At 40.5% G+C, this 23,313-nt stretch overlaps 1 protein-coding gene across 1 annotated transcript in view; it reads right to left on the bottom strand.

The window, feature by feature from the left end:
- The window catches only part of khdrbs2 (KH domain containing, RNA binding, signal transduction associated 2), a gene marked incomplete at both ends in the record, with an annotated part of 50,567 nt that overhangs the window by 7,595 nt on the left and 19,659 nt on the right, over positions 1-23,313 (bottom strand). Inside the window, 4 exons of the mRNA XM_079169036.1 lie at positions 5,009-5,192; positions 7,200-7,327; positions 14,334-14,480; positions 19,716-19,832. Of these exons, the coding sequence (XP_079025162.1) occupies positions 5,009-5,192; positions 7,200-7,327; positions 14,334-14,480; positions 19,716-19,832 (576 nt within the window). The remainder of the gene's footprint in view (positions 1-5,008; positions 5,193-7,199; positions 7,328-14,333; positions 14,481-19,715; positions 19,833-23,313) is intronic.

The raw sequence follows: 23,313 nt of genomic DNA, 5'->3' as shown, positions 1-23,313 counted from the left end.
ATCCGCAATAAAAAAAGATCTCAGTCATTTTGTACTTGTATTATGTCAAAACAACACTGAGGAGTGCAAATCAGTTTTTGCTTATGGCAAGGCTGTTTTATATGGTTTCAGAAACAGTTTGACGAGTGAAGTATCGCAGCACTCTGTACACCTGAAAGGCAAAAGCTAACTTGAGTCGTTGCAGAAACAAACTTCACTCCAGGGTGAACATAGTGCCGATGTAAAAGATGTAGCAAGGTGAGATTTGTGTGAGAAAGATAAAACCAGATGTTCATGAATTAAAGAGCAACTACAATTACCGCCTCGCTGTTGTGTTCCTCCGCCAACCAGTCATATGTCATCGCTTCATTGTTTTAACCTGTTTGACATTTGTGTGAAATTGTCACAATCTTCACAGTTATGTGGTTGTGAGGTCACAGTGACCTTTGACCACCAAAGTCTGATCAGTTCATCTTTTAGTGCAAGTGGACGTGGTTACTCTGTATTTCTGTGCATGCATGTAAATGTAGACAGTGTTTAGCTGGACATATTTATTCATTTATTTTCACTTATAACTGTTATGTTCATTTTAGACGAAATGTCTTAATTAAAAGAGAAAACAGGTATTAAGAAAGGTAGTCTTTATCATGTGGTTATCTCTTATACTGTATATTATTATATACTATATATACTATTCATATTTATATATGACCTGAAAACTAGCTATTTTGTGATGTATATCGTTATCGAGATAGGAGTTATATATACTATATTGCCCAACACTACTCTGATAGTCGTATCGTGTTAACGATAATGGACCAGACAGACAGACACAGACGGACAATCGGAAAAGATAATGCCTCTGGCCACGGCTGTCATGGAGGCATACAAATGCTACATGATTACTATACCAGCTTCCTCATTCATCCCATTTAAGTTTTAAATCAATACCACCCTCGATTAGATATGATTATGGACATTCTCACAGTATCACATTTATGAAACGGACGGACGGTTTGACAGAGTCCATCAATCAAAAGTCTCTGGAGAAATCTACAGGTACACGATACCTTTTTTTTTTCTTTTTTCCTACAAACAAAGACAGGATGTCGCAACAAAGGGAAATCTATTGCTGCTGATGTATTATTGTGTTTCAGCAGATTGTACAGCATCTTGTAAACTCAGTGATTGAAAAAGCAAACAAACCAGGACCTTTCGTATAAAGAGGTCGTGCTACGTTCTGGAAACATTCTTGAAGAAAATTGTGTAATGTAGTAGGACAAAAAAAAGAGAAAAAGAAGCAAAGTGAGATATGAGGGAAGAAAATGTTCAGGACAAACTCATCTTTCCATAATCCCCTAGTCTCTGCGCTCCCACCCTTCTTTCCAACCTCCAATTACAAAGAGAAGAAATGCCTCGCTTTTTACTCCTCAGAAATATACAGGCTCTACATCAGAACTCAATTTGGTTTGGTAATGAGACTGCGCTTGTGCATTTCCCCATGCAGACAGCCCAATCTTCAATTGCCAGCACACATGGGGGCTTTGCTTAGCAGGAAGGCTCTGAGGAAATAGACTGGTAAAAGCGTTGCCTTTTTTCATTTAGATGAAACTTAGAGCTCACCGTGTGTAGTCTTTTCAAAATGACCTTGAGATATTCTCAAGATCTGAGGACAAGCATACTTTTAACTAGAGCCTTGAGTATTTCTTTGTGCGGATCCCAGCACTATTTCAAATGATGTGAACAAAGATTTCATAGACCACTGGTCAAGGTAATCCCTCCTCCTCCAAAAAGAATATTCTCTTTGTTTGCATGTAAATGGTATTCACGATGCAGAGCTTCACGTGTCAGCCAAATTACTTTGTTTGTATGACACTCCACTTCAAGGTAACTTATAGTGATGTTGTAAAGCACATGTTTATGTTTATGCTATATATATATTTTTTTTTTATAGGTTTTAACCAACTATAAAACCACATTTACTTTCCTGCAGTTGCCACTTTGTAGGCAGCCGTTTTATTTCACCACAGAACGAACATCTACTAGCTGCAAGCAGGCGCTGATTTAATAGCTCATTCCAGGCACTGACATCTGCTGCTGTTACATTTTCAATGCACAAGTGACCAAATTCACATCATGCCAAAACATGTTTGCTTTTCACTTGTCCTATAGAGATGACTTTCTGACATCAGAATGTCAATGCTTTCTGGCATTAAGTCTTTTCTTTTTGACTGTCGGTTCTTTGTTTTTTGTACTGGACGTTTTACCACATCGAGTAAGGTGACATTTACATTAACTGCATTACATACATTGTGGCTGTCAACATCAAACTAGATGAAATCAGCAATAGACATTGAAATCACCATATGAAATATGCAATTAGTTTGGAAAAATGAATTTGCAAAGTTCCAAATGCAAAGCAGTTAGAAATAGCAGCTATCAGAGCAAGTGATGGAGAGATGTGTCACAGCAAATACAGCTGAAAGCTGATACATCTCACACATCTCACACATCTCAGCCCTCAACAGTGAAAGATGCTTCGCTTACGGCTTTTTGAAGACAGGGAAAGCTAGCTGTGTTTGGGACTAAAGGGGCACGGGTGAAAAGAACGTTTTTGAGACAAAACACAGCAAAGATACTTCAAGGACCAAGAGAGAAATGAAAAAACGGAATCATTGGATGATGCTGTGTGTGCATATTTGAAATCCTTGAAAGCCTGAGCTGACTTCAATTTTGAACAGAACTAGAAAAAGGTAAACCTAGTTCATTGTTATTCATTGTTTAGTGCACTATAAATCTGCACAGCAGCATAAATCGGATGCCTTCGTTTTTTTGCCTGAGACATGAAAGGTTGCCATAAAAAGCAGGCTGTACAGTCAGGTCCATACGTATTTGGACTGGGACACAATTTTTCAAATTTTGCCTCTTTACACAACTCCAATGGATTTGAAATTAAGCACTCGATATGTGGTTGAAGTGTAGACTTTCAGCTTTAATTCAATGGATACAACACAAAAATCACAATAACCGTTTAGGAATTACAGCCATTTTTAAACAGCCCCCCACATTTCCAGAGGCTCAAAAGTAATTGGACAAACTAACATAATTGTGAATATAATCATTATTTTTAATACTTGGAGGAAAATCATTTGCAGTCAATGACTGCCTGAAGTCTGGCACGCATAGACATCACCAAACGCTGAGTTTCCTCCCTTAAGATGCTTTGACAGACCTTTTACTGCAGCCTCCTTCAGCTGCTGCTTGTTTGTGGGTCTTTCTGCCTTCAGTTTAATCTTAAGTAAGTGAAAAACCTGCTCACTTGGGTTGAGATCAGGCGACTGACTTGGCCATTGAAGAATATTCCATTCCTTTGCCTTGAGAAGCTCTTGGGTTGTTTTCACAGTCTGTTTTAGGTCGTTATCCATCTGCACTGTGAAGCTCCGTCCAATCAGTTTTGTAGCATTAGGCTGAATCTGAGCAGAGAGTTTAGCCCTACACACCTCAGACCTCATCCTGCTGCTTCTATTAGGTGAGACATCACCAATGAACACCAGTGACCCACTTCCATTGGCAGCCATACATGCCCATCCAAAGCACTGCCTCCAGCATGTTAGACAGATGATGTGGTTTGTTTCAGATCATGAGCCGTTCCTTTCCTTCTCCACACTTTTCTCTTCCCGTCATTCTGGTACAAGTTCATCTTGGTTTCATTTGTCCAAAGAATCTTTTTCCAAAACTGGTCAGGCTTTTTCAGATGTTTTCTGGCAAAGTCTAATCGGGCTCAATGTTACCAGTGGTTTGCACCTTGTTGTAAACCCTCATTATTTAGATTCATGGAAATCATAGACTTTGTCAATGACGTGCCTACCTCCTCCAGAGTATTCTTGACTTCAGTAGATGTTATGAAGGGTTTTTCTTCACCAAGGAAAGAATTCTGCGATCATCCACTTTAGATGTCTTCCGTGGTCTTCAGGGCCTTTTGGTGTTGGTGAGCTTGCCAGTGAATTCCTTCTTTTTAAGAATGTACCAAACCGTTTGATTGGCCAATCCTAATGTTTCTGCTGTCTGACAGATAGGTTTGTTAAGTGTTTTTCAGCCTAACAATGGCCTCCTTCACTTGCATTGACACCTTTTTGGTCGGCATGCTGAGAGTTCCAAGGACCAGCTACCAACTGCAAATTCAACATTTTTAACCCTATTATCTGCATCATTTCTCATGAAATAGTGACAGAACAGACCACACCTGTCCATGAAACCGTTTGTCAGACAATTGTCCAATTACTTTTGAGCCTCTGAAAATGTGGGGTGCTGTGTAAAAATGGTGGTAATTCCTAAACGGTTAATGTGATATTTTTGTTTTATCCATAAAGCTGAAAGTCTACACTTCAACCACATATTGACTGCTTAGTTTCAAATCCATTGGAGTTGTGTAAAGAGGCAAAATTTGAAAAATTGTGTCACAGTGCAAATACTTATGGACCTGACTGTATCTTTGGTTTAAAGAAGAAGAGAAAATGATCCCGACATTGTGTTTTTTTTCCACCACAACATGCAACTACATTAGACTCCATACTAACTTACCAACAAAAGATGAAGATAATATATTCTTATCACCGTTTAAAGGTACGGGGTGATTAGCGGCATCTAGCGCTGTAGTAGAGGCCACGTTCATATTATATTACATTTTTTACTAATTGATCCCCCAAAATGCTACACTGGCCCTTAAGTCAAGCAAGTTGATTTTAATATTATGCTGATATAAATGAAAATCAAGGGTGGCTTGGATCCAAAATCATTATAAAAAAGTTTGGTATGCTTTTAAAATGAATTCAATGAAATATATATTTCATTCATTTCCTGCTTGCCCTCATTTTCCCAACACATGTCCCTGAACGCCCTACCTCTCCGTGTAAAGCAAGACTCCTCCAGATCACAGGGAAGGGGATTAAATAAGTCTGATTTACACACAGTTCAAGTAAAATTATTATCAGCCATACTTTTCACTGTGTGCAAAGAGGATTGGACTCACATATTCGTCGTACGATTCATGTGTGACGGCCAACAGCGGGGGCCTGTATCCTGCGCTCCCCGCTGCCCCCCTGGCCCTCGGGGCTTGCACCTCCCTCGTTAAAACAGCCGCGGGAAGTTTGCTGTGCGTCGCTGCCGCTGTCCCCCGAGGGGCGACTGCACTCCTTCCTGTGCCTCTGTGGCCCCTGGTAAAGCAAACAAGCAGACAAACATGCCGTCAGTTCGCCTTACTAATCTCACTCCACACAACATTTCATGCTGCAGTGATTTCAGAGGAAAAAAAGTGGAGTGAAGACATTAAGGAATCTGTTAAATCCCTCTTATCGCTGCGTATGTGCAGGCTGCCTCGGTCGCTGGTTGTCATACAGTGAAACACAAGATAAGCATAACCTCTGCTGGCACCGAGGTAGATCTTGTAATGATCAGAGGGCTCAAGAGTGTCACTTTGTGTCTGTGTCAGCTCTGCAAGCATGCCTGTGGGACTGTACGCTGCGTGGTTCTTTCAATAACACGACGGAGCAGTGCCTAGCATGTGTTTGTCCATAATCACACCTCCATCTGCCTGAAGCTTCAGAATACACCCAGGTGGTAGAAGAGAGACACTAAAGGCCGAAGGACACGTGGGCAGGCTTGAGGAATTTAAGGTGGATTGTTTCTTTTATGGAGGTGTGACTGTCCAGTAGCAGAAGCACATGAACACCACAGGGTTTGAATTGTGGATTTAGCATCGCAAAGCCGTCTATTGTCTGCTAACTTAGCATTTTAACAGCAGCATGATGTAGGTGGGCTAGGATACCCTTTCTTCCTCTGGCACATCCTTCACTAGGTAGCAGCCCATTGTGATCCAAAAATACAGACACTCAAAGGGGAATTACTGGTGCATATTTTTCATGGAGATTTACAATAATCGCTTATCGTTGCGCCACAAGGGGAAAATCTAGGTAGAGAAGTGGTGGTGGTGGTGGTGGTGGTGACTTTAAATTGTGAGCGTCCCATGTTACGGCAGGATTTAGCTCATCCATATGTGCTGCCTGAATTTAGGCCAGGCTGTCATGGCAAACTGTGCCTGCATGGTTACTCCTGAGGGGCCGCCACGTCTCAGGTAGATTACGGACAGTTTGCTCTAGAAACGAACTTAGAAGGAGTCTGCATGAGGCCGGCGTTTCACACGAGCAGCTGCATGCATGGCTAAGCCAATCAAACGCTCTCTAACAGTGTACGTTTTTCTGTAGCTGGTCCTGCCTGCATCCTAAAATCCCCTTGAGCTACAGGATAGTACTGAGAACTCAAGTAATATTTGAGTTATGAAGAAGACATTAACTGGGGGGAAAATTAATTGAAAGGGACATACTGTTTAAAACTATCAACTACAACATGAGAAGGAAGAGAACGAATAACAGGTTTATATGAATTATTCAGATGTTTGCCAGGGAACCAATTAATCTGAAATTCACCATGAAGGTGGCTACATCCTTCTATATTATTAAACCGTGCATTTGTCATTCACAACACTGCACACCAAAATTCAGTTTAGAATGTGTCATATTGCAGTGAATAACAAATGTGTGGGGTTGACTACTTCTGGATAGTTGCACAACTGATTTAAAGGAAAACTACTCAACCTGTGTATGATATCAACAGTCGTATGGTAAGTTCTATGGCGCTAAAGAGAACTTCCCCCCTTCTTCTCAACTTAAATTAGAGAAACAAGTCATTAGCCTTAACCGGGGGGGATGTCTCTGAAAACATTTTGAAAATATCAGTCGTAAAAAAAGAAATACAGGTTTTTGAGTTAGCATTTTTAGACTTTAGGATATAGTATTTTGCCAATATTATAATTTGATTCATGACTCATTCTGTGTTATCCGTTATGAGTTATATTTTTCCATAAAGATTCGGCATGAGTACAGTGCCAAAATAAGAGTTACTTGGTGGCACTTACAAAAACTGCCATACGTACACAGATGTCATTCTTGTACTTCCAAAGAAAATGATCGTCAAGTCTGAGAAAATAGCCCTGATGATAAATACCCCTTTACCTTTATACAAAGGATTAGTCTTTCCCTTTAGGACAAGTGTTTCACAAGTGTTTTGAGATGAAGACTGACACATTTTCTCAGAAATCTCTCATATTAGTAGTAACCTTCAGAAATGATTATTAAATACTCAGAGCCCTTTTCTTTGTGCTTTACCCCGTTTGTGTTGCGGTTGCTGGTCGTACGCTCCTCCCCTGTGCGCTCCTCCCTCTGCCCGACTCGTCGGAGCCATTGAGCAGGGAGAGCTCTCTCAGTTGCTCCTGTCTGATCTCGTCATTGTAGTCCTGCGGGAAACAAAATACAGCAGGTCTGAAAAACAAGGACATTTGTCTTCCGACTGCAACAGATGCTCGCAACAGCAGCAAATGTCACGTAATCAAAATGGTCTCGACGCACACGGGAACCACATGGCGTTGCTGAGCGTTGAATACTCAATGAGGAATGTTTTTGTTTGTGTTTGGACGCTTAATGCAGGAGAGTGATTAGTGAAAACAATAAATATTCCTCAAATAAAGATGTGGATTAATTGGTAGCGGTAGGTTTGTTTGATTTAAAAAAACATATTTTCTGTTAAGGGGTTGGCAGAACTATGTGAGTTTTTGACAAATTGCCTTCCGGATGACTGGAAGACAAAATAACCAACATAATTAGATTTCCACATAATTTCCCAAACCTGTATGTTGAGAAGAACGAGGACATGAAAGGGAAATTAAATTTAAAAAAACCGACTTGTCACTTTCAAGCAACAGAAAAATATAGTCGGCACACAGCCGGTAATTGACAGTTTCAACAACTTTGTGGGGAACATTGTTATCTTGTGATTCTGAACCCATTTTTCCTCAACCCGTTATCAAACATTACACGCCTCATTATGCAGCAGATAGGGGAGTGGACAAAGCAATATTCATTATCTTGTCATTGCTGACAGATAAACAGGCTTATTTCTCAGAAACACATAAGCAAAGCCCACACGATTTGAATACCTCGGGCAAAATGTTTTTCTTTCTATATTGACAACAAAGCGACAGAGGGAGCAACCAACCGTCAGTGTTTTTGACAGCCACATTTTGTGACTTTGTTGGGTCTTTCTGACTGTATGACTGGTTGTCAGGTACTGGAATGAGAGCAAGAAAGCCTACAAACCTTCTGTCAGGTATTTGAAAATATATAAAGGTCGCTGTAGACAAAGTCGGACCAACGGCTTAGACCCAGTGTGCGAGAGTTTGTTTCCAGAAGTGTGAGACCGTTCAAGAGTTGAAAACAAATTGTCCTGGTCTTTATGAATTTTTCCGACATGGAGTGAATGACATCTTCGTGAGAGCGTTAATCCGACCAGTAAATGAACTGCACATTATTTCATGAGGTATTGTTCTGTGTAGAGTGCGTTGATAAGTGAACGACAGACCGTTAATGGGTGTGCAGGCTCTGTTCGACGGAGATTACAGCTCACACATACACTATAATCTGGGTGTTCTGGTGAATTGTGTCACCCTTTACTTTCTTTAATGCCTTCTATTCATGCTACTCTGTGTATTATTCATTATATATCTATAAGCCCACCTACACCACACAAAGTCGTGAGGATATCACTGCAGAGTGTTTTCCCACTCGGTGATTTGCATATTTGTCACTGAATGTAATCAGATCTTTAACAAAAGCCAATTACTAGAATTAAATTATTATGGGTAACACTTTAAACTTGCATATTCATACACCTTGCACATGTAATACAAAACTTCAGCATCATTGTCACATTGTGCCAGCTGTCGTTTTACAGTAATAGGATAGGTGCCAAACAGGGACCATATGATGAACAGATTTTGACTCCCACGTGTCACAGAAGAAGAAGGAGAAGAAAAAAAATCCTCACGGCAGATTCCCAAAGCACTCGACACACTGCACACATGTGCTTCTCTTGTTAATGAACTAATAGGGCCTACGGCGTTCTGATGGTTTGAAGGAGAGCGGCAGGGCTTTTAATTGGAAAGCTGGCAGCATATCCAAAGCACAACAAATCTGCCAGAGATTGTAAAAATTGACTGTTGACAGAGGCGTTAACATGAGGAGATAAACCCCATGCTGAGGCTTCTCGGGTCAGACTGTTTGCTCGCTGAGATTAACGCTGACCATGCATGACCTTGTGCACGCACAAGATGCCCTTCACAGAGCTAAAGTTAGACTTTAAGGGGTCGGGACAGGAAGCCCGGCGATCCCAATCCCTACACACGGCTCTGTTGCTGGCTGTGTTGACTGATTGCCTTTTCTCGACTTTACATCTCATTGATACGCGTCTGGTGGCTGCAGGACCGTTTAAGAAAGAACTGCTGCTCCGTCCTTGGACATTTTTCTGACAAAAAAATGCAAATGAATTTGACTGAATTTTTGGATAATCAATCTCAGTGGAAGAGACGTTGATCTCCTCTGACACCTTAGGGCATCAAGTGATGTGGTTGTACTGAGTCAATACATACCTCCATGGAAATATGAAATACATAAACAAACAAAGACATCAAATCAATCCCGGTTTTTGAATCAGCCTTGAGTCACCCAAGTATGTTTGCACAAGGAATTGCAAGGCATGTGGCTTGGTGATTGGTGCTTGACAATAAACACAGTGCAATAGCATAAGTAAATAAATACAAATGTGAAAATCTACATAGAACATGATAAACAAACAATATAAGGGTGTGTTAAAAATAAGTCTGTTATTATAGTGTCAAGTGTCTATTTCAAGTGAAGTGTTGGATGTGTAAATGTATGTAATTGTATGAGGACGTAAGAGTCTGAGTCAGTGGGGGTCCCAGGCTTAGTTGATCACTACTGTCACATGTGAAGATGTCGGATGTATGTGTGTCAGGAGATGCTTTGGTTTCTTTGGATGACAGAGCTGAGAATTCACTGGTGATACACAGCGTATTGATAAATTCAGATTTATGGCACCCAGCGATGTGAATGAACCAATTTCAATTTCCAGCAGCGACCAAAATGCGTGTTGAAATGTATCTCGTTTTAGATCAGCTGACAAAGAAATCTCTCACAGTGTCGCGTCTGCATTGCCGGACGGGCAGGATTTATAAGTGTGTAATACATCATGTTCTCTTTCACAGCCGGCACGCGGGTCAATTTACAGGGACACATGGTTTTACAAATATTCACTCATATTACAGAAATGACAGCCTGGGATGATGAGTTTGTTGAAACTCCCCAAAAATAATTGAATCTGTGTCAACTTCCAAATATACACTCATGGTTCAGACTAATATTGTTGAAGGCCATGCTATATTAAAGTAACTATTTGCTATGGAAAGATATAGTGGAGCGATGTCTACCTGAGCATAAATAAAGGCGCCGCCTCTCTCTGCGTGTTGTTATCCGAGCTTCTCTTTGCTTTGCATATCTGTGCATGTGAGCGTGCCCCACTGGTTAGCTCGTGGCTGCTGCTCTGCACTGTTCTCATACGGCGGTTACAGATGATAATGCTCTCTCGACCAATGGCGTCATCACGGAAACGTAGCACCCACCCTCCGGTTCCCCTCAGGTAAACACTGTCAGCATTTTTGCGTAGTTTTGCATCGTTAGCTGCGAGCCTCGTCGCTATGTTGAGAGGTAAATGAAAGTCTTGCAATCTTGCGTCTTTTTAAATGTAAAAAGAAGTGGGGAAAGAGACTTCAAGAAAGACCAGTGCATGGTGAGTGGATTGTTTTTAGGTGGCGGTCTGCAATAAGACCAATGGTATAATAAGATCTCAGAGTTAATTCCTACAGTGCACAGCGCATGCTGTGTCTAAACAAGAAAGAAGGTCTGAAAAACCCACCACAGTACATGCTGTCTTGCATAACAACCTACTGAAAGATGTTCTCATTCTCCCAAAGCCCATCAGGCCAGTTGAACCAGAGGAACAGAAGCAGCTTCAGCAGCTGTTTATCTGCATCTTGAGATGATGTTTTTGAAGTTTTCTACTGTATGTACATACCCTTATCATTATGACATACCCTTATCATTATGAGCCGCTCATTTCAGTTCCAGACAAATGAACTGTCTGATCTGGACTTGAATTCCTGTATTTGGTGATCCTAGAAGCTTACATTTATGAATCTTCATTATTTGGCCCTTTGCTTGTGCATTTCACTTCATTGTGCCGCTTCGTGACCATCGGTGGTGACTGCATACAGAGAAGAATCAGAGCTACTTTTGAGATCCTAATGCAGGAAAGCGTAAGTGGACCATAGTGTGATACCACTACTCCTGAGAACTGCATTTATACCTGTATATGTATAGTGCACAACCAGAACAAAATCTACAACCAGTGCACAGTGAAAAGTGTATTCTTACTCATGTCGAGCTCTATTAAAGTGAACTCAACACAAATTGCACCCTCGTTCATTCCACAGTAAAATTGGTCCTGCATTGTTAAGATCGCCGGCACAGTCTGGATCTTTGCCGAAGAGAATAATGCAGAGGACTGTGCATACGTGCTTGCCTCTGCAGCACCAGGCCAATCTTCAGAGTTGGTGCTCAGGCTCTTTCTGTGCATCATATGGATCAAATGGATTACATTAAATCAAAGCACAAAACAGACAGCTTTAATAGCATGTATATTTCGCTTTTGTCTTGAAAACAAATTAGTACCGAAGATAAAGGCCACAAGCTCATCCAGCTGAGAGCAGAAGCTTCTGTCCTTCTCCAGCGCCTCTCGCTCTCCTCCTGTAAATACTGTATTCCACTGATTAGCTTCCTGTTTGCATAACTGTGAGCTGACAGCACTGACAGCATTTCTGCAGTCAGATTTTGCTTCACGGCAGATCTGAGGGCTCCCGCTCTGACGAGCTTTCTCTCCTCAGTCGCTTCAGCGACACTGCACTCCTTGGTGGCCCACGTGTGTTCAGTTTCTGCTCAGGACTAAATGAATAACACGCTAATGATGCATGTGAAATTGTAATTGTAAATGGTCACACAGCTTGTTCATGTGATTGTTATTCTTTAATAATTGTGAATTATATTATAAGGGGTGGGGGCGCATATGAAAAGGATTTTATTTTGGTAGAAGATGGAGCACATTTGAGTTTTTGTTCAGAGATAGGTGAGTGGAGAGAATAGAAATGAAGGGAAGCACCACAAATCACTCGCCTCTGCTCACATGCTGTGGTGCAAACTTAGATTTTCAGCTGCAACCAGCAGTGTAAGTCGCTTAACTACACAAGTGGCACTGTGGGAGCTACACGTCTGTGATCGTGCCTGCTGCATCGCTTTGACCTGAGTTTGGTTTCTGAAGCATAACCAGAAGGGGTAGATTGGCCTCTGGAGCAGTGCTAGTTTCCCTGATGACCCGGCAGTGAAGAGCAGCTGGCTCGCATCAGGCATGTTTTTAGAGGGGTCATAAATTCAGTCCATCTTTCCTCCTGGGCCAACTTGTGTTTGATGCATTCTACATTTCACATGCTTAGCTGGCAACAAATTGATGTCAAATACATAAAGAAAACGATTCCAACAATTTAGAATTGCTCTCCTCCAACATTGTGCAACCAGCAATAGACAGTTTAAAAACGAAACAGATTAAACACATTTTTCCTCCTTGTCAGACCCGGTGCCAACATTACCCACAATGCAACACGACCACTGACAGTTCGATTGGAGTGTTATGCTTGTCGCGGCCTAATGCAGCCTCTAGCCTCAAGGGGAGATGAGCAGCTGGATAAAGGTCTCGTAAGCTCACAAACTCCACACCTCCAGATCTGTTTCATTTTGAAACTTTTAGTCTTCAATCCCAACCAACCAACCACATAAATGAAGTTTGATAAATTGCCTCAAGTGATGTCACTTGAGGCTATTTAACAGACTTCACACAGCTTCCTCTGGGGCCACAAAAGGATTTACAACTTATTTATTTGATATATTCAGTAGTAGGCTACTCCCCAACACCAGTAAACAGTCTTTGATGTGTTAAATCTGTGGAGTTCCTCTTAAATTAATCAGATCGAATAAACAAATTTACATTATTTCTGCCTTTTGGAAATATAAGAATTACAAGTTGAATCAACAACAAATTGGTAAATCCATGCAGATTATTTTCAACCAAACCAATCCCCAATAGCAATTTAGTTGAAGTATCACTCTGACAACACAGTAACCACCTCCATCCTACAGTGAAGCAATAAAAACAAGAAACAGCAGGACGCACTTTCCACTCTCCGCCAGAGGCATGAAACATCTGTCACTATGGCTACTGACAGATGCCCGTTGTGCTGCATTATGTGCAGTTTATTTGCAAATCCATAAGATCCCCGAAGCAGCAAGCATGTGCTATGAAATAGATGGTATGGTCTTTGTTTCTTACGTTTGTTATGGACATGTGGGCATGGTACAAGCTGAATTTTGGGACAAAGTGATGTTTTCCCCTTTTCGAACATCACTTAATATTCTGGGGTTACGTCCATACTAAATGTGAAAAGACAATGATAGAAGCAGAATTTAACTTTGATATATCTTTTTTCCCCTAAAGCAGCATTGGAGGTTTTAACAGAGCATTTTCATCCACAGTGATGATTTCAAGCCCCTTTGTCACTTTGTTAAATCTTCCTTTAGTCACCCTGCATAACGAGTTCTTCTGGCATATTTTCACAAAAGAAACTGTTGTCTAGCCTTAAATGTCTGTGCTTATTGAATGTGTGCACCTATTAAAAAAATAAATGTATTACAGCCAATTCTGTGTGTACGCTAATTAGAAAGCCTTGCTGCACTCTTATTAGAATAATTTAGGATACGCAGTATCCCATCTTTTCGAGAGTTGGTACTCTGCCACAATACTTTTATATTCTTGGAAAGACTGTATAGAAGTAAAGCATGCTGGTAAGAATATAGACTCGGTGTAGGTAAAAGCATGAAATCCATAAAGTAGACTCATCCGGCACAATTCCTCTATTAGGCTTGTCACATTGGCAAAGCTTGATTAATATTTTCAGCTTGAACTCAGCAAGAGTACACAACATGCACATTAATTATTGCCATAATTCTCCGGGCTATAAGTTGCAGGAGGCTTGCAAGTTTTTCCATACTGCACTTTAATTGCTGAATACATTATTTTTAATTTGTAAATGAGGGAATGCAGTGTTGGGTAGTGGTTGTAAAACAGATAAAAACTTCACGCATATCTACCTCTTGTGTTAACAAACCCTGGATACTGTAAACTCTTTGTGTTAGTCAGCCTGGTGGGGACAAAAATCAAGTATGCAATAATGACTGATGTCCGTATACCACACAGGAATGAAAATTAGTAGGAAGGATTAAACTTACTGGAACTAGGAATTTTTTTATCTCCTCCAAGGCGTGACTCATGCGTGAATAGGCCTCTCCAGGTGGAGCAAAGACTTCAATTAAAACATGAAGATCATTACTCAGATGGGCGTATTTGGCCTCCCCGCTTTTCCTTAATTCTTCTTCCTGTGAAAAAAAAGAGAGCAAGTGAAGGATTTTAACTGTAATATAAAATACATCTTGTTTAACAACATTGTAATATTGGTGTTAATTGTAACAAATACCATATTACAAACTTGTTTGGATTAACATGTAGTAACTTCACTGTGTCATCAGGTATTTATTTGGAAGTCAATTTTCTTTATATTGTACAATGCAGGTTGATGTCGAACGATTATGACCTGTTGATTAAATCTTCAGTCCATCTATTTTATACAAAACTAAATATATAATGGATAAAACATACATTTGTCATTTCATTATATGGGCATTTAATGTTTGATTAATGACTAGAGACAGTTTGGACACATTTTTGATGCAACTGATAATGCAAGTGGCTCTTTGTGACTAATTATACTTGGGCACAGCAGTGGGGTGAGCTAAATGCTTATGTCAGCATGCTAACATGCTCTCAATGATAATGCGAACATGCTGATGTTAAGCAGGTATAACGTTTACCATGTGTACTCTTTAGAGTGTTAACATGCTTACATTTGCTAATTTGATCTAAACACAAGTAGCTTTGCAGATTTTTGTACTGGACAAATAAACATTTTGAAGTCAGAGGATGACTTATGTCAGTAGTTGTGTTCACCCTCCGGATACAATGAATGACTGCACAAAATGTTATGACAATCCATCCAACAGTTGTTTAGATATTTCAATCTGGACCAACATGGTGGACTGCCCAACAAACAGATGGACATTGCCACCCCCAGAGCCATGCTGCTAGCTCGGTTAAACATCAACATTTAGCCAAAGAAAGAGTTCCTGCTCAGAAATCATTTTGAAAATAAAGAGATTTTGCTATGTCACAAAAGCAGACATTTTTTTCATCCTTTCATCGTAATCACCTCCTAAAATAACAGGCCACAACCCACAGTAACATTTATGATTTAGTTTCAAGACAAGAGGAACTTGAGCAATCAGCACGTTCATCACTAGGAAGACGCCTTTTCCTCACTTGCGTAAGGAATAACTTGACTTTTAGAGAATAATTACTGATCATCTGACGACTACAGGACAAAACGACAAGAACAACAGACTAGATAGTAGAGCTCGGTCATAGAGTCTGGCATCGGGATGCTGTTAGGTATTTTCTTTGCCCCGATAGAAATTGCATTTTGTGATTTGTTGTGATGACCGCTCTGCAGACTCGACTTCAAAACAGCTCCCGGAAATGTTTAAATGGATTGACCTCTTGTGACTCAGACATGGCATACAGTTCAAGTCAAGAATTTGTGACTGCTTGTGCCAAATGGATTTGAGGAAAAATCAAGGAGAAGAAATGACAGCAACAGTGCCCTTCAGAAGGGAAAACAAGGGACAAACAAAAGATACTGATGCTGTATCAGAAATTGATATCACATAGAGATAGAGGAGGCCTTGTGTCAGAGCCGGCCTTGAGGCATGAGTGAACTAAGCGGCTGCTTAGGGCCCCGTGGCAACCAAAGGCCCCCAAGAGCACCTGAAATATCCCACAAGAGAGCTTGACGCACAGCAGCCTCTGTATGGACCAGAAAATATATTGGCGCACATCATTTTAAAACAAGACAATGATTATCTCGTCTCACAATCCAGGTATAGTTACAACTCTGGATTAATGCAAGATGGAAAGCAGTTGAAACGTTGATTAGCTATGGGTATACTGCAGGGTGGCTGTGTGGGCGACTGTGGCTAAGTGGAGAGCGGGGCCCGTCCTTCAATCAGATGATCGGCGGTTCGGTCCCCGGCTCTGGCTCCGCTAGTCGCATGTCGATGTGTCCTTGAGCAAGACACTTAACCCCAAAAATTGCTCCCGTGGCTGTCTGTAATGTAATGTAATGAAATATGGATACATGCACAACTGTCAGTAAAACAAATATCATAAAGTAGCTTATTCAGCCTAGCCGTAGTAAGCCGTAGTAAGCCTAGCCGGCTTATTCAGCCTAGCCGTAGTATAAATAGTATAAAGTATAAAAGGAAAGCTGGGAGAGCCAGTTTGAAAGAAGAGAAAGGAAAAGATGCAGACGTCACCATAATGGAGACAAACAGCAGGTGCATTTCTGTTTCTACATTAATTGTATAAGATTACTCTCTGAACATCTGAATTGATAAAGTTGTTTGGTCCATGTGTCCAGATTCACTTTATCTAATTATTACTAATTACAAAATTCCCCCCAAAAAGAAAACTCAATATTCTATAAACATTGCAAAATTAAGAGTTAAAGCAAGTCCACATGAAGGCACTGAAGTAAAACAAAAAGTCAATCCAAGCTCCTAATGCAAACTGTTCCCAAGTCTGATAACGAGAAAAGCCTAATCATGTTTCAACCTTAACCCAGGCCCCGAGGGGCCCCTGCCTGGGGCTTCACACTGGCTTTAAAGTTCTGTAATACGGCTTGGAGCCAGTCCTAACAGTGATGTCAGACCTGGAGTGGAGACATTTTTGTCTATTTGTATTTGTTACAAATGCGGTTGCTACATACTTTATGAATTATGACAAACCCTATTTCTTTGAACATGTTTTCAATAATCCTGCACCGCAACAATTGGGTGGTGAGTGCTTTGCTCAAGGACAGCATGATGGTGGCTGTTAAGAGAAGCGAGAGTGCCACTCTCCCAGCCAATTGGGTTCAAGCTTTTGTCCTTGCATCGCAGTTCCCTACCCTCCAGGAGAAATCAGCTTTAATTAATCCTTAAATTTCAGCGGGCTTCACATTCACTGTCAGAGAGTCACTATGGATCAGATCAAAACGTGCATGCTGGCGGACGATCGTGTCTCTGAGGTCTTTCAATAGTTTGTCGCTGAAATGTTTGGGAGTTTTACAGCAGGAGCGGCACACACAGAGCTATAAATCAGTTACCATGACTGGAGTATGCCTGCTTTTAATCGATCAATATTAAATGTTATAAGGACTTTAGGAACTCGGGTAATAATATTCTTTCTTGTTTCCAGAGTGAGAAAGGTGGAATGAGGACTCTCTGCTTTAACTCGGCTAATATCCGTGCTCAAGGTGTTATAGAGACCATGTGGTGTGATATGTGTGGGTGGGCTGCTCTCATGCAAAAATTCCAAACCTGAGAAAATTACCTTTACGGCTCCACAAATGCACCCTGCCGACCAACTGGATGAGATGGCAGAAATGTGTGCTCACAAGTTGAGCTCGTAATGGCACTTTTGCTATACGTTAGTACCACGCTGCCTTGTGACCAGCGGCCTGGAGTGGCAGACAGCCTTTCAGTCGTGACTTTTAGGTGTCAGTGTCATCGCAGAGTCGGCCCAGACTTGCCCAGACTGTACAAATCAATCAATACGGCACACAGAAAGCACTAAGCTGAATCAGATTGTAACGTATAGCCGGCCTTTGGTAAGAAACAACTGTTAGGGATTTATTATTTTCCTTTGTGTTGCACACAGCAACATGAATCTCCCTCAGACTGAATCTTCAAGGGAAACAAACAACACACCATGTGATAGCGGCACTTAGTAAGTGATTTATTAAATAATACAAACTCACAATGCATGCTGTACTGTACAGTGCAATATCACAACCTAATCACTGCATGCATGTAAAAAAAACTGTTATCCAGCTCTTTCTTTAATTTTACACACTGCAGACAAGTTAATGCAGCACATGAGTAAACTGAATGGATTTAGTGGCAGGAAGCCAACGTTTTAAATGAGCTCTTGCTCCAGCCAAGGCACATTTTAAAATGGGACGGTAAAGGAACTTTTCACTCCTTCAGTCTTTGTCTGAGTACAGACTTTCAGCCTCACAATTAGGTCGGAATGGATTACCAGTCATTTCTAGTTATTAAGCCATACAGTTGTTGAAGAATTTGGGGCTTTATTAAGTTAAGAAATTAAGTAAGAAAAGCTTATTCATCCAGAATATTACAAAATTGCACTTTTTACAGGCACTACGATTGATTGCTGGAAAATATATATAACTACATTATAAAGCAATTATAAACAACTATTGTACTTTCTTATATCACTAAGTATATACTTTCTTACTGCACCTGCTTTACACGTCCATGAAAACTGCGCTACTCCATCTGCTAAGGAAAATCATGTGATACGATCAAATGTTCCACAATAGCTACTGAACGGACCTCGTGGGGAAATTGTTTTTGTCATCTGCTGTTCCCAATGTGAAGAATGAACTTTCCATCTAACTTATTCATTGATTAAAATGGTGTTACATTTTGTTTTGGGCAAACTCCAGAGTAGCTACTAAATGTGCACTGAGGTGAGATTGTTTTCTCAACTAAACCGCATTTAATATGTTCAAATGACCACTAGAACCACACTGATATGTTTAAACCTGCAATAACTGATATTAGGGCAGCTGAAACGAGTTGCGAGCACAACATTGACATATCAACAGCAAAATGAGCGTTCATTTGGAGTTGGGTTTCTGCCACCAGATTAACATACGTCCAATTGTATGTCTCTTTTAGCTCTGTTTTTGGTCTCTAACAACTTCTAAAGGAGGAATCAGTCAAGTTGCTGCTAAACATTGGGCTGAAACTCGCTATAAAGCTCTGTAAAGCCAAGGGGAGCTGCAGATCTGTGTGTGAATTTCACAGGGGAACTCTTTCACGTTGTCATTTGATACATTTTTATTCTAAAAACATTGTTACAGCCGCTTTAAAGTAGTTGTTACAACCTCTGCATTATGTTACCCTCAACATTCTCTTGACTTATTGAAATGCAGCTCCTGTTTCACCAAAGAGGTGGTGACACTGCAAGTCTTTTGTCATGTCTAGATGTCTGAATCTGAGTCTACAGTAATAATAGCCATGTAACTCTATAGCAGCACACTGAGACCTGTTAAGAGCGTGAACATCAGACCCAGCAGACTGTCTGTGTACACGCTCGGATAAGTTTGGCTCCAGGGGACCGCAAGTCAGCAGGATAAATGACTTTGGCAAAGAAATTCATTACTTTGCATTCATAATTGACTCTTACAGAATATGCTATTAAACAACGCACAGAAAGACATTACCGTTTTCTCCTACATATGTTTGTCAACTGAAAGCTATTAATTCTACTCAGGGTGTTATTTATCTCACTTACAGCTCAGATGTTGTTGGTTAGAATATTCTTCTGCGCTTTGCTGGAATTTCAAGCACTTCCCTTCTGTAAATATTTCCTGTTGATACATATCTTGGACCAGCCCAACAACTATATTTCAGCACAAATCAATATCTTACCTTGCCTTTATCCCTCATGGACCCTTTGCCGAGGATGGACATCTTTACTCCGGTCTCCTCTTGTAATCGTTTCATGGAATTTCCCCGTGGTCCCAGCAGCTTCCCGACAAAGTTAAACTGTGACACAGGAGAAAAAAAAGCAACCAGAATGCCTTATCAAAGTTTTTAACATGTGTAAGAAGAGGACAACAAATGAAAAAGGTGACTTATGTGAAGACAAATGTTTCTGAAGACAGTGTTGTTGAAAACATATGTTGGATGTAAAAGGAATGAGATCGGTTTGGAGAAAAGGTTAACCATTAATGATGTTGGCCGGGCTTTGTATGTAATATGTAGAAGTTCCAAGAATTTGCATGTTCGTAAATGTTACCAAGGTCTGACTTAAAGAACTGGAATCAGTCGGTTCAGTCCTAGTTTACTTAACTTTTTACTTCTAAATGATAATTCAGTGATCGAAAGTTACGAAATCTCAGAAACTCAGATAAGACTTCTACTTTTAGGTCTGACAGACGGCAAAAAAGTTGTTAGTATGAAAGTGGAAGCTTCCCCATAAACTTCAGATTTCCCAACGGATTCTCTCAATATTAGACATCATATCTCTAGAACTCGATAGCTCGAACCAACAATGTGAAGAGAAATACAATTGACACCCTTGAGAAAGTTTAATTAAGTTAGATAACCCAGACTGTGGAATAGCTTCTGTGACTGTATACAAATATTCATAACATTACCAATATATGGTCTACATTGTCTCCCTGTTGCAGTCTTTCCACATCTATAATTGAGTATTATGTTTTAAAAATGTATATTCTTTACTAATGCGTATATATATATATATGTTTACATCATGTGAAATTCATGCCTGTATCCGTATACTTATGTCAAAATAATTGATGTCCAGTGTTACAGATGATTTGCTGTATATTGAAAAATCTAAATTTGATGACCAATAAAAAAAAAAAAAGCTGTTTGCTGACCATTAGTCATCTATTATCAATACAGTGTCAGGTTCCATTCACCATTCATCGTGTGAGAAAAAGCTATAATGTAGCCTGTGATAAATCAATAGGATTGTAGCACATTAAAAGTGAATGGGACTGTCATCTGCGGTCCAGCTTTATGTATCCATTCATTTGCCTGAACTGTGCCCTCACTAGTCATGCTTCTTATTGCCGTTTAGGGTCATCCATGTCCTGCTGAGAAAAAAAGAAAAGGGGAACATGGGCTCAAACCAATAAGGTTCCTGAGACTCTTCCAGAGGTCAGTGCTGAGATAAAGTCAGAAATAATGAGTTTCTTCCCAGTGGGAAATTAATACTATCCAGATGACAAACTATCAGATTCAAGCCTCGGGGCTCTGACTATCATTTCCCGCTCACTGTGCACCAGCTAGTGTTCATAGTGAGAGACGAAGCTCTGGGTTGTTGAAGGCACGACGCTGCTGAGATTACTGGTGATTAATCCGAGAGGTGAAACTCACAACTGTAGTCAAATGGGTCGTTTCTGAAGAAAATACGAGCAGAAGATCAATAAGAAAACAAGAGAAATGTTTAGTACTTGAAACAAGCCCACAAAAGCTACTTGTACTATCTCAAACACCATTTTTTAAATTGTATTAAATGGTTCGACCTTCAAATGTTTGCTGCTGGTTGAGATGAAAAGAGACCACCTCCGGAGCTGAACAGGTGGTCAGCCGCCCACCACAACACACTCTGGCCAACCCTAAAATGATATTAACCTTTTCACAAAGCAGCTTCTCCCACTGTGGCTGAGCGGATAATAACTTCAGTGCCAGCTGTGTGGCTGCTGCAACTCAACTCCGACAACTGCACACTCAGCTTATTTCGTGAACATCATTAACATCACGAGTGAACGCTACATCTCAGGATAGAGTGGCGCCAGGGGACACAGAGCTGAGACATCTTTAAAAAAAAAAGCCTCCCTACTGCCCTTTCCCTGTCCTCTGATCTGAATGATTAAGGCACCTTTGTGGATGCCTTTCTTCACAGGCGTTGCTTTGACAGGACTATCCTATAGCTGGCAGGGAGCTTGAGAGCAGATGGTCGTTGCGGCTAAGTTGAGATAGCGCTCACTGGGCGGTAGAAGAAGAGTGGCCTGTTTTCATTAAGCTAATGAATGTCTGGAGCCACTCTGCTGCTCCATGGCGAGCAATTTGGGCTTTAGAAAAGGGGCACGGTTCGGTGTTAAATGAGGTTTGAAATGATGCAATGTGCCCCCTGCAGTCTCAACACTGATAACAATGCGGAAGGGTGTTGTGAATACAACAATTACGCACAAAGAGATATCGAACAAATGAAACGGGTGCACATATCTACTTATCTGTACTTCACAAAGTGTAATTTCTACCAGAAGGACAAACCTTTGATTTCTTTTGTGCAGGATGAATTTGAATATCTCCGTATTCATTCTAAGTTGTGGTTTTTATAAAGCTCTGTGTTACAAAGTCTACAAGGCTTAAAACAGAAGATGAAGATTGAGTCACATCTCACTAAAGTGAAGCTGCAAACCTACTAACGCAGCTGAGCAGAGCACGTTCCCCAACATCCTCAATGCCTAAGGACCTGGTCCTTAGTTGCTTTTGAACAACATGATTTAAAAAGAAATCTCCTCACAACTGACAGGTCTTGAGAGCTCAACGCACTGCAACTTAAGAAAACATGCGCAATTAGACAACACACAAGCAAATTGAAAAAAACATCCACTAAATACTGTATATATATATGCGTATATAAAACATCAAACAAAAAGTTCGGAAATTTGTGTTTGGTAGATTATTTCTCTGTACTGTTGGCACATTTTTCATGGGCGCAACAATATATAAAAAATGCAAACTCCACAGAGAAAGGCCCCACACTGCCAGCAGGTTGAAACCCAGAGCCTATTTCTTGTTAAGCAACTACAGTGTTATATGAGGACTATGCTAAATCGCTGGAGCAGTGCTGGCTCCAGCGATAAATGCATGACAGATTTTAAATTATGCTTTAGATATTTATTACTTAGATATTTTTTCAGGACATAATTCTCCACTCTAGCTCATTATTTTGGCGTTAGGGTTGGAAATTATGGGCTGAAAGTTTGCTGTCCTGGGAACAGCTGATTTTGATTACATTGATTGATTACAGCAAGCTGACAAGTGTTATTCGTGTCATATATCTGACCATTGTTTTGTTTATTTCCCCCCACAAAGTTGTCTCTCAAATATACAACACAACACTGTCACTGTCTTTTTCCTGCTCCAAGCAATCGGCCTTTAGAAATCCACTATCAGTCCACCTCTAATATGAATTCACCTATTTCCAGTTGGTTATGCTGGTGTGTGGTTTCACGAATGAGACCAGTTCAGTGATCGACTTCTGCACTATATTTTTATATTTAAAATGACAACAGGAAAAAGTCTGAGAATAGAAGAAAAGGGTTATTTTATAGTTCATTGTGGTTGTTCTCTGTATTCAACAACGGTGTTATCTGTGCCTTTTTGAAGCACACTGACTTTTTGAAACTGTTTTGCACCTGTAATGCACAACAAAACCCCTGAGCATGAATTTGTTAATATTAAAAAAGGCTTTAGTGAGTGAAGT

Source organism: Pholis gunnellus (assembly GCF_910591455.1).
Source record: "Pholis gunnellus genome assembly, chromosome: 11".
NCBI lineage: Eukaryota > Metazoa > Chordata > Actinopteri > Perciformes > Pholidae > Pholis > Pholis gunnellus.
Note: the sequence above shows the minus strand (reverse complement) of the source record. Positions and strands in the feature narration are given on the sequence as shown.